At 44.8% G+C, this 12,937-nt stretch overlaps 1 protein-coding gene across 1 annotated transcript in view; it reads right to left on the bottom strand.

The window, feature by feature from the left end:
• LOC121278032 (transport and Golgi organization protein 1 homolog) overlaps window positions 1-12,937 on the bottom strand; it is a 120,452-nt gene that overhangs the window by 25,859 nt on the left and 81,656 nt on the right. The window contains exons 19-20 of the mRNA XM_041188050.1: window positions 5,455-5,556; window positions 2,114-2,174 (exon numbers count right to left, since the gene is read on the bottom strand). Of these exons, the coding sequence (XP_041043984.1) occupies window positions 2,114-2,174; window positions 5,455-5,556 (163 nt within the window). The remainder of the gene's footprint in view (window positions 1-2,113; window positions 2,175-5,454; window positions 5,557-12,937) is intronic.

Here is a 12,937-nt window from a genome sequence, read left to right as displayed (position 1 = left end):
CAACCTGGTGAAGCTATAACACAAGATGACTTGTGTGCCAAACAGCATAAGCAGCATGCGATAGGCAGAGCTAAGTGATCCCACAACCAACGGATCAGACCTAAGCTCTGCAGTCCTGCCACATCCAGTCGTGAATGGTGGAGGACAATAAAACAACTCACTGGGGGAGGAAACTCCACAAATATCCCCATCCTCAATGATGGGGAAACTCAGATCATCAATGCAGAAGGTAAGGCTGAAGCATTGCTACAATCTTCAGCCAGAAGTGCCAAGTAGCTGATCCATCTCGGCCTCCTCCAGAGGTCCCCATCATCAGCCAATTCAATTCACTCCACGTGATATCAAGAAACGGCTGATGGCACTGGATAGTGCAAAGGCTATGGACCCTGACAATGTTCTGGCAATAGTACTGAAGGCTTGTGCTCCAGAACTTGCCACACTCCTAGCTAAGCTGTTCCAGTACAGCTACAACACTGGTATTTAACTGACTATGTGGAAAATTGCTCAGGTATGTCCTGTACACAAAAAGCAGGACAAATCCAACCAGGCCAATTATCACTCTATCAGTGTACACTCGATCTTCAGAAAAGTAATGGAAAGGTCATCAACAATGCTATCAAGTGGCACTTACTTAGTAATAACCTGCTCACTAATGCCCAGTATGGGTTCTGCCAGGGCCACTCAGCTCCTGACTTCATTACAGCCTTGGTTCAAACATGGACAAAAGAGCTGAACTCCTGAAGTGAGGTGAGAGTGATTGCCCTTGACATCAAGACCACATTTGACCGAGTGTGGCACCAAGGAGCCCTAGCAAAGCTACAGTCAATGGGTCATACCTAGCACAAAGGAAGATGGTTGTGGTTGTTGGAGATCAGTCATCTCAGCTCCAGGACATCACTGCAGGAGCTCCTCAGGGTAGTGTCCTCGGCACAACCATCTTCAGCTGCTTCATCAATGACCTTCCTTTCATCATAAGGTCAGAAGTGGGGATGTTCACTGATGATTGCACATTGTTAACCACCATTCGCAACACCTCAGATACTGAAGCAGTCCATGTCCAAATGCAGCAAAACTGCGACAATATCCAGGCTTGGGTTGACAAGTGGCAAGTAACAATCATGCCACAGAAGTGCCAGGCAATATCTAACCATCGCTCCATGATGTTCAATGGCATTACCATCATTGAATCCCCCACTATAAACATTCTGGGGGTTAACGTTGACCAGAAACTGAATTAGACTAGCCATAGAAATACTGTGGGTACAAGAGCAGGTCAGAGGTGAGGAATCCGGCCACGGGAAACTCACCTCCTGACTCCCAAAGCCTGTCCACCATCTACAAGGCACAAGTCAGGAGTGTGATGGAATACTCCCCACTTGCCTGGATAAATGCAGTTCCCACAACACTCAAGAAGCTTGACACTACCCTGGAGAAAGCAGCCCGCTTGATTGGCACCACACCCACAAACATTCACTCCCTCCACCACCAATGCACAGTGGCAGCAGTGTGTACCATCCACAAGATACACTGGAGGAATTCACCAAGGCATCATTCGACAGCACCTTCCAAACCCACGACCACTACCTTCTAGAAGGACATGGACAGCAGATAGATGGGAACATCACCACCTGGAAGTTCCCCTCCAAGTCACTCACCATCCTGACCTGGAAATACATTGTCGTTCCTTCACTGTCGCTGGGTCTCCCTTCCTAACAGCACTGTGGGTCTACTTACACCACATGTAGTGGTTCAAGAAGGTAGCTCATCACCACCTTCTCAAGGGCAACTAGGGATGGGCAATAAATGCTGGCCCAGCCAACAAAGTCCACATTCCGTGAATGAATGGAAAGAAAAAATGACCAAGACATCGCTGGGATAGCCGAGCAACAAAGGCATGGATTTTTATCTAATTTTTTTCTTGTATTTCATTTTCAATTTTTGTGTTATTAGCTCTGGATTCATCTGCATGGTGGCTGTATCAGAAAGTATGGGTTTGGAGCCAGGAGTCACCAACTCCAGGTTAGAAAACAAAAGGCAATATCTACTCTGCATCTTGATTCCTCAAAGACTCAATGCTATCACTTGAGAACCATAAGACATCCTTCCCAGTTACCTGATTTTTGAATGATCTCTCAGTCTTATGTAGCTCTTCTTCCATTTCCTGAATTCTTTGTCTATTAAATCGAAAAGAAAGACCATTAGTAAAGCAAAAGGAATTCCTCCAGCTTATGCAAGCTTAGAAAATACATCAGAAAAAAATTGAGGTGCTTTGGGGAGATGGGGGGGGGGGAGAGAAAGAGAACAGCTGTATGGAAAAACCACAAAGTACATAGCATGGCTGTTTTTAAAATATGCTGAAAGCTTAAGTGAATGTCATCCATCGTATTGGTAGGACAAGGCTTCACTGAACAGACCACACAACTGGAATATATTTAATTTTGGGTATGAATGTATAAAATAAGCAATTAGACTCCAAGAGGCCGAAGAGAGACAGTCCATGAGATGACAACTTTATAGAGCATACGGTGCAGTTTTGGTCTCCTTATTTAAGGAAGGATGACAGAAAATTAGGTGGGAATGTGAGTGTTGAGGAGGGTGTTAAGAGGCTTCAAGACGGTTTAGACAGGTTGAGTGAGTGGGCAAATACATGGCAGATGCTGTATAACGTAGATAAATGTGAAGTTATCCATTTTGGTAGGAAAAACAGAATGGCAGAGCATTATTTAAATGGTGATAGATTGGGAAGTGTTGATGCACAAAGGGACCTGGGTGTCCTTGTACACCAATCACTGAAAGCAAGCATGTAGGTGTAGCAAGCAGTGAAGGCAGTAAATGGATGTTGGCCTTTGTTGCAAGAGGACTCAGGTACAGGAGCAAGGATGTCTTATTGAAGCTGTACAGGGCCTTGGTGAGATCAGACCTGGAGTAGTGTGTGCAGTTTTGGTTTCCTTACCTAAGAAAGGATATACTTGCCATAGAGGGGGTGTGGTGAAGGCTCACCAAACTGATTCCTGGGATGGCAGGATTGCCATATGAGGATAGATTGGGCCTGTATTCACTGGAGTTTAGAAGAATGAGGGGAGATCTCATTGAAACATACAATTTTTATGGATGGACACACTGGATGCAGAGATGATCTTTCCTCATGCTGCGGGGTCTAGAACAAGGGGTCACAGTCTCAGGATACAGGGTAGACTGAGCCAAGGAGAAACTTCTTCACTCAGAGGGTGGATAACCTGTGGAATTCTCTACCACAGAAGGCTATGGAGACCAAGTTATTAAATATATTTAAGGAGGAAATAGATAACAATTTCTGTACTCTAAAGGCATCATGGGGTATGGGGAGAGCACAGGAATATGGCGTTGAGATACGGGATCAGCCATGATCATATTGAATGGCTGAGCAGACTTGAAGGGGTGAATGACCTACTCCTGCTCCTATTTTTCTCTATGTAAGTGCATTGGAGGCAGCTCAGAGGGGGTTTACTAGATTATACCTGAAAGGAGTGCGTTGTCTTATGAGGAAAGGTTGGACAGATTGAGCTAATTTCCACTGGAGTTTGGAAGATTAAGGGGTGACTTGATTGAAGTATACAAGATCCTTAATTGAAAGGATGTTCCCTCTTGTGGGTGAGTCCAGAAATAAGGGGCACTGTTTTAAAATTAGGGGTCATCCTTTTAGGGCAGAGATGAGAATTTTTTTCTTTCAGGGGGTTATGCAACTTTGAAACCCTCTGCTTCAGAAGGCTGTGGAGGCAGAGAGATAAAGGGACTAGGTGGCTATACCTGGATGGATGAAGTAGGATGAATCAAAAGGCTTCTCATCAGTGTTGACTTTGCAATTCCCCTCCCACCATGACCAAATTATAACTGAGATTTGGGCAGCTTCTAAGGACACATTACACAAGGTGAATTTTCTGTTAGGTTTGAGCTGACTTAACACATTAATCTATGAATTGAGTTTCATCAAACTTAGCTCCAAATTTTGTTCAGTTAAAAAGAACGGAAAGTCCTAATGTTTCCAAGGAATGGTTGCCAAATTTGCTGATGACACAAAGATAGGTTGGAAATTAAGTTGTGGAGAGGACATAAGGAGGCTACAAACAGGGTATAGATAAGTTAAGTGGGTGGGCAAAGATCTGGAACATGGAGTATAATGTAAGAAAATTTGAAATTGTCTATTTTGGCAGAAAGAATATGATTATCTAAATGGTAAGAGATTGCAGAGCTTTGAGGTGCAGAGGGATCTGGGTGTCCTAGTGAACTAATAGCAAAAGATTAAAATGCAGGTATAGCAAGCAATTAGAAAAGGTAATAGAATGTTATTAATGGGCAGGCCTTTTAGGACTGAGATGAGGAAAATTCCTTCACTCAGAGGGTGGTCAACCCGTGGAATTCTCTACCACAGAAGGCTATGGAGGCCGGGTCACAGTATATTCAAGAAAGAACTTAATAAATTTTTGTATATTAGGGGCATCAAGGGGTGTGGAGAGAAAGTGAGAATATGGCATTGAGATAGAGGGTCAGCCATGGTCATAATGAATGGCAGAGCAGAGTTGAAGGGCCGAATGGCCTACTCCTGCTCTTAGTTTCTATGTTCCTAAGAGTAGGGAGGTTATGCTTCAGTTGTACAGGGCATTGGTGAGACTACAGCTGGAGTACTGTGTACAGTATTGATCTTATTTAAGGAAGGATGTAAATGCAGTGGAAGCCATTTAGAGAAGGTTTTTTCTACTTATTCACGGGATGTGGGCCTCGCTGGCTGGGTCAGCATTTATTGGCCGTCCCTAGTTGCCCTTGAGAAGGTGGCGGTGAGCTGCCTTCTTTACTAGACTAATACCAGGAATAGGCTGGTTGTCTTGTGAGGAAAGGTAGATAAGCTAGGCTTGTGTCTGCCTGAGTTTAGAACAGAAAGTGGTGGCTTGATTGAAACATATAAGATCCTGAGGGGTCTTGACAGGGTGGATGTGGAAAGGGTGTTTCCTCTTGTGGGAGAATCTGGAAGTAGGGGGTCACTGTTTAAAAATAAAGGGTCACCCATTTAAGCCAGAGATGAGGCGAAATTTCTTCTCAGAGGGTAGAGAGCTTTTAAACACTTCCTCAAAAGGTGGTGGAAGCAGAATCCTTGAATACTTTTAAAGCAGAGGTAGACAGATTCTTGATAAGCAACGGGGTGAAAGGTAATCGGGGGTAGGGAGGGTATGATCTTATTGAATATCAGAGCAGGCTTGAGGGGCCGAGTGGCCTACTCCTAATTTTTAATGGGATTTGGCTGTGCATAAAATAGTTATTACATTTCTCATAACAGTGACTACACTTCAAAAAGTATTAATTGGTTGTAAGCACTTTGCCATGTCCCAGGGTCATGAATGGTGTTAGATGGCATTGTGGCACACCCTAATTATCAAAGTCACTCTTTTCACATTAATAAGTCAAAACCACAGAACTATTTACTTGAACATTTTCACTTCCTCGACAGCCTGGAGTGCTTTTTCATCAGCTGCAGATAGTTTAAGTTCCTTCTCTTGACGCTGACACTCTTCTTGGGTCAGCTTCCTACAGGGGAAAAAGTAAAATAGACAAACCAGCAAACTCAAGTTGTATCCTGATATAATGAGGGCAGTGGACCGTCACTGTTCCTAAACTGTTTCTAACAGACTTCATTTTTAGAGAATCACTTGTAGCCTCTATCAACAAATCACCTACTCAGAACTAAAATACAGAAAACAAGTGACTGAAGTCAGTTAATTATGAAGCAGTGTTATGAGGATGTACTTTTAAAAAAATACAATTTCTATTTTTTTTTTCAAAATCCAACCAGAAGGAAAAGAAAAAGAACTGAAACCCTTTAAAGGCTATGGAGACTGCCAGATGGCTACAGTATACAGCGTGGAAGAACAGATATTCAACTGCTTGGGGAGTGTGAAAGACCCCGCCTCCTGTTGGGTTTACACTATCCTGATACTTCTCAGAAGTTTCAGAAATGAGGCGTCAAAATGCTATTACTTGTGCTAAAAATAATGACTGCAGCAGACATGGACTAATAGGACTCTCATGGAATATGCAGCCAGCCAAGTTCTTAGGGACTGTTTTACCAAGCAAGAGAGAGATAAATCTGAATGCTGAAACAGGCTGCAAAAGCTGTTTGCACGTGCTCTTTCTCTCTGGAGTATTGTGCCCAGGTTTTCAGAGTAACCATCCTGAGAAGAGAAATCTACTGCAAACTGAGATCTTTTGGAAATAAAACGTTGAAATCTGCTCCATACAACTACACCCAGGAAGACAACTGAACAAAGTGGCCACAATGTGGAATCGCCACAACGTGACCAGCCAAAGAACAGCAAACAGTATACTCCTTTGTTTTATCTACTTCACAAACCGTAAGAACTCTTTACAGTATCCTCTTATTCTCCCATCTATACTTGTGTATGTGTGTGCGTGCGTGTGCTTGTGAGAGAGTGAGTGCACCCAGGGAATGTGTGGGGCATATGAATGGTGGTTGCGATTTACCTAGTTTTCATTAAATTCAGGAAATAGTCTCAATAAGCTTATCTTGTTCTCTGTTTAACCTAAGAAAGCCTGTCTAACTCATTCTTTACAATCTACAAGCGCAAATAGTGGGACTTCTGCAGTATTGGCAAAGCACATCCTCTCTAAATTCACAAAAAAACCTGTTACGTTCAGACCTGGAGTGGTAGAGCAGGGGAGTCATTTTACCCCTCCTCATGTAGTCATAACAGAAATTCAGGGGTTCAAGTCCAGGACTGATCCCACAGATGTACGAGAGAATTGGAGTGGGGCTATTGAAAAAAAACAAACTGCTGTATGAGTTTTCCTGGGTTTGCAATACTAAAGTGCAAAAATGTTCACATTTGAAGTCAGTGCCTTTCTAGCACAAATGGAGATTACTTTTGATAATTTAAATAACTGTCCCTTGAGGAGTTAAAAAGTGTAACCAAGGAGCTGGAGTTAGAATTTCGCCCGATAGCCAGGAAACCTGAAGTTTTAAAACTAGTGGCTAGAGAATTGGATTATGAACTTGGAGAAATTGCAACAGGCAGCTAGCTTTAGGAAAATTACAGCTAGAACAGAGGGGGCAGAGCCAGAATTCCAAGCTAGGGAAAGAGAAAGAGAAGAAATTACGAGAGAGAGAGGGAGAGGGAGAGAGAGAGAAAACAAGCTCTCCAAAGGAACAGCAAGAAAGGAAGTTAAGATGACATGAACTGCATAGGGATAGATCCCCTGTGCCCACAGAACCCCTAGCTCAGTTCTGAGCACAAGTTATTCAAGTTTTCCCATTTAATACCCAAGTTTGATGAGGATGAGGTGGGAGCCTTCTTCATCTCTTTTGAGAGCATAGCTCAGCAAGTAAGTAGACCAGAAGAAAGACAGGCCCCGTTGTTGCAGCGCAGGCAAGGCTCAAAGTTTACTCCCTGCTGCCTGATGAGAGTTTGGCAAACTACGAGGTGGCAAAGAATGCTATTTTAAGTGTGTATGAACTGGTGCCAAACAGGTACACTAAGAAATTCTGTACCCTCCGAAAACGGCAAGACCAGATGCACCTTTAATTTGAGCAGCTTCAGCAGTTGGATCAGTGGATACGAACGCTTAAGAAATAATGCTCCGCTTAAGAGTTCAAAAATTCATTCCCTCTCCTTTTAAAAATGCAGAGGAACAGAAAGTGGCAAGGACCAGGCGGGCAATGACCCTGACTGATAATTATAAGCTTGTCCACAAGGCCCTCATCCCAAAGGAAACCCTCCCCTAATTAGCCCCAACCAACCTGACAAGGTGGTGGGAGAGCGATAGGAAGCCAAGAGAGAGAACGGATAGTTGGAAACACAGGGAGCCCCGCTCAGACCTTAAAGGGCTGTGCTGAGAACAGGTGTGACACTCAGAAGCCTGTGTGTTTCTATTGTCAATAACACTGGACACTTTTGTGCTGATTGCTGAAGCCTGGAGGCTACAGGGAAAGCCTATAGGATTTATTGAGGCATATAGGCCCTGTGCAGAAAAAGGGAGTCATACAGAGAGCATATCAGACCAGTCTGTGGCTCTAACCACAGCATCAAGTCCCTGTAAACGTACCCCTAAGAATGCAGATGAGCCAAGCAAAGCCCGAGAGTTACAAGAATTTTGTGTCAGAAGGCAAGTTGTCCCCATTTCCCTAGAACTGGGCAAGTACGCCCAGAGTCATACTGAGGGATACTGGAGCCAGCCAATCTCTCCTGTTGAAAAGAGGTATGATCTTTCCCCCAGAGAGCGCAGTATAGGCCAAAGTGCATCAAGGAAGAATACATGCCCATACCTTTATATAGGGTGCACCTGGAGTGTGACATTATTTCAGGACCGGTGACCATGGGAGTCGTACCCAATTTACCTGTAGAAGGGGTCAACCTGCTCCTCAGCAATGACCTGACAGTATCAAAGGTGGTAGCATCCCCAGTAGTTTTAGAGAAGCTAAGAAAGGTCAGGGGGAAAGAGCAGCTGCAGGAGAAAGTCTCTGGCATTTTCATGACTGCACAGTAACCCGGTCTGTAACCAAACAAGCCGTGCCAGAGGAAGCCAAACCCGCACTGCAAACAGATGGCCCTGCCACCTGGTTAACTGAAACCTTTTTCAGAAGTTTAGAAGGGCCTAAGGATGTAAAGTCTTCCTTGGTTGCAGCTCAGCAAGCTGACCTGGCACTAAAAAAGTTAGTGCAGACTGCCCAACCTGAAGCTAAAGCAGAGAGAGTCATGGAATGCTATTATCTTAAAAACGAGGTGATGAGGAAGTGGAGACCCCCTCACAGACTTAGAGATGAGAGGTGGACAGTTATCCACCAGGTAGTCCTGCTGTCAAGGTACCGAGGAGAAACACTGAGGCTAACCCATGAAATCCTGATGGCTGGACATGTCGGTATATGAAAACCCCTAGCCCACATAAGCCAGCATTTTTACTGGCCTCACTTACACAAAGGCATGCAAAATATGTCTGGTAGTGGGGAAACCGCAGCCTGCAATTAAACCTTCACCTATCATTCCTATACCTGCCTTTGAGGAATGCTTCAGCAAGATGCTAGTGGATTGTGTGGGATCTATACTGAAAACAAAAGGGGGCTACCAGTATATTCTTATTATGGATGTGGCCGCCCGATTCTGAGAAGCCATTCCCGAGAAGTCTCTGTACGAAAGTAGTTGTGGAGGGATTAACACAATTCTGAAGAAGGGTCATACAGACTCGAAACGTTAGCTTTGTTTTTCGTTCTCCACAGATGCTGTCAGACCTGCTGAGTTTTCCCAGCATTTTCTGCTTGTTTCAGATTTCCAGCATCCGCAGTATTTTGCTTTTAACACAATTCTTTATCAATATGGGCTGCCACCAAGATGCAGTCGGATCAGGTTTCAAATTTCATGTACGGCATATTCCAGGAAGTCATGGGCAACACAGGCGTAACCCAGCTAAAGGCCTCAGCATACTGCCCACAGTCACAAGGAGCTTTAGAACAGTGCCCCCAGATCCTAAAAACAATGAAGAAGGCATACTGTCACTAGTACCCCCATGACTGGGATAAAGGACTGGGTTTTCTTCTGTTCGCCTCAAGGGACTTACCCCAATGAATCAACCAGGTTAACCCAGGTTGAATTAGCTTACAGACACCAAGTGAGGGGTCCTCTGAAACGAATCAAGGTGAAAGTTTTAGAACAGAATCAAGAAGTCTCCATGTTAATGTGTTCGATGAATGGTTCATGAGAGCCTGTGATGTGGCTCAGGAGCACTTAAAAACCTCCCAAATAGCTGTGAAAATACAGGTAGGCAGACATGCCAAGGCCTGAGCCCTCCAGCCAGGAGATTACGCTAGTGCTCCTACCAATACAGACTGAACCCCTGAAAACCCAGTTCAGTGGCCCATACAAGGTAGCAAAGAGAACAGGGGAGGTAAACCATGTAATCGACACTCCAGGCCATAGGGAGAGAAAAAAGAGGCTCTGTCACGTCAACATGTTAAAACAGGAACATAGCCAGAAAGGGAGCCAGTAGGAAACAGTCTGTCAGACAGCAAAAGAACTGGAGGAGGATGAAAGGGACAGTGAGGACAAGTTAGAGGGAGGCCTGGGCGAGGCACAAATTGAACCCCCTACTATCCAGTTAGCAAACACAGGGAAAAAAACCTGGAGTGGTAGAATAGGATAGTCATTTCACCCCTCATGTGTTAATAACAAGCAGCCCAAACTAGAAACAGCAGGGGCAATAATCCCCATTGATGACCCAGGTAGCTCAGCGGGTGGTGGTACAAAACAGCATCGTATTACACCACACAGACTAAGACAGCTTCAATTTCTGGTTCATGCAGCATTGGTTTACCTCATTCAAAAGGGAAGTAGGTTCCTACAACTAGTCCTGTAGCCATTGATATAGGGAAGAGGAGGAAAAAAAAAGAGTCCCATAATCATCCAGAAAGTCAGTATGCTTTGTGATATGATACCAAGGCCAATGACAAGAATGACCCCATGTACATTTTTCATTGTGTTGAGATAGCTGTTCTCATCCACAGCAAATGAAATAGGCCTTGGTGCCCGATAAGGAATGAGTCCCTGAACCTGATCCTCTGCGTGGACAGGATGGAGCATGCACATGGCACATAATGGAACTGTACCCCAACAGAAGCTTAATATCATTGAAGGTTTTTTTTAGGAAAACCTCTCTGGGATGGCTCTAAAACATCACTCCAAAAATCCAAAGGCATGATCATGGGTACCCGCATGGGCCCCAGTTATGTGTCTCTTTATGGGGTATGTGGAACATTCCTTATTCCAAAACAAAAACAGAATTACCTGGAAAAACTCAGCAGGTCTGGCAGCATCGGCGGAGAAGAAAAGAGTTGACGTTTCGAGTCCTCATGACCCTTCGACAGTTCTGTCGAAGGGTCATGAGGACTCGAAACGTCAACTCTTTTCTTCTCCGCCGATGCTGCCAGACCTGCTGAGTTTTTCCAGGTAATTCTGTTTTTGTTTTGGATTTCCAGCATCCGCAGTTTTTTTGTTTTTATTCCTTATTCCAGTCCTACTCCGGCCCCCTCCCACAACTCTTTTTTCAATACATCGATGACCGTTTCAGTGCTGCTTCATGCTCTTGTATAGACCTGGAAAAATTTATCAATTTTGCCTCCAATTTCCATGCCTCTATCACCTTCATATGGTCCATCTCTGACACTTCCCTTCCCTTCCTTGACACCTCTGTCTCAATTTCTGGTGATAGACCGTTCACCAATATCCATTACAAGCCCACCGACTCCAGTTACCTCGACTACAGCTCCTCACACCCAGCTTCCTGTAAAGGCTCCATCCTATTCTTCTCTTAGTTCCTTCGCCTCCGTTGCATCTGTTCAGGTGATGCCACTTTCAAAAATGGTGCTTCTGACATGTCTTCCTTAGCTGAGGCTTCCCACTCTGGTTGACAGGGCCTCAACCATGTCTGACACATTTCCCGTGCTTCTGACCTCACACCTCCCTCTTCCTCCCTGAACCATGATAGGGCCCCCCCTTGTCCTCACTTTTCACCCCACCAGCCTCCGCATTCAAAGGATCATCCTCCACCATTCCTGCCAACTCCAGCATGATGCTGCCACCAAACACATCCTCCCCTCAACCCCATCAGCATCCTGTAGAGACCATTCCCTCTGGGACACCCTGGTCCACCCCTCCATCACCCCAACACCTCATCCTCTTCCCATGGCACCTTCCCATGCAACCGCAGAAGGTACAACACCTGTCCCTTTACCTCCTCACCGTCCAAGGGCACAAACATTCCTTTCAGGTAAAGCAGCGCTTCACTTGCACCTCCTTCAATTTGGTCTACCACATTTGCTGCTCCCAATACGGTCTCCTCTACATTGGAGAGGCCAAAAGCAGACTGGGTGGCCACTTTGCGGAACACCTTCGGTCTGTCCGCAAGCATGACCCAGACCTCTCTCTTCTCTTGGCTGGAATCCAAGATGGGTCGTGTCAGGACTAAGACGGTCAAGAAAGCCGCCCGAGTGAGCATTGAGAAATACTACACCCACCTTGGCAATGACTTCCACACCTACAAAAGGGTCTGCGAGGAGATTGCCATCATCCCCAGCAAGAAACTTTGCAGGATGTCGCTTGCCATTTCATCACACCATCCTGCTCTAATGCCCACATGTCCATCCTTGGTCTGCTGCAATGTTCCAGTGAAGCCAAACGCTAACTGGAGGAACAGCAACTCATCTTCCAATTAGGCACTTTACATCCTTCCGGACTTAACATTGAGTTAAACAACTTCAGACCATGAATTCTCTCCGCTATCTTCACTGTTTTCTTTACCCCTTTTTCAAAATTTTTAAAAAAATCTATTTATTTTTATTCATTGTTTTGTCCTCCTTCTTTATCCCCCCTTTTTATCCCATTTTCGATCCTTTTTTTCCCACCAGCCCCTCCCCCACCACACCCCAAGGGCCATCTGTTACTGGTTCATGCTGTTCTTTTCAGAGTGCTTACCCCTGTTCTGCTATTATCACAATCTGCTTTCTCACGTTTGCCAACATCAGCACCTTTTTTAGCCCTTATCGCTAACATTAACACTCCCTTTGTCCTTTTGTTCATGACATCTTTGTCTATCTCTCCTTTGCCCCCACCTATCACTGGCCTTCTATCCAGCTTCACCTGCTCCACCCACCTTATACAGTATAAATTTCATAACAAAAACAAAAATACCTGGAAAAACTCAGCAGGTCTGGCAGCATCTGCAGAGAGGAACACAGTTAACATTCGAGTCCATAAGACTCTTCAACAGAACTAAGTAAAAATAGAAGAGAGGTGAAATATAAGCTGGTTTAAGGCGGTGGGTGGGGGGACAGGTAGAGCTGGATAGAGGGCCAGTGATGAGCGGAGATAGCCAAAAGATGTCACAGACAAAAGGACAAAGAGGTGTT

This window comes from Carcharodon carcharias, chromosome 5 (assembly GCF_017639515.1).
Source record: "Carcharodon carcharias isolate sCarCar2 chromosome 5, sCarCar2.pri, whole genome shotgun sequence".
NCBI lineage: Eukaryota > Metazoa > Chordata > Chondrichthyes > Lamniformes > Lamnidae > Carcharodon > Carcharodon carcharias.
The sequence above is the reverse complement of the archived record's forward strand: the minus strand, read 5'-3'. Positions and strand labels throughout refer to the sequence as shown.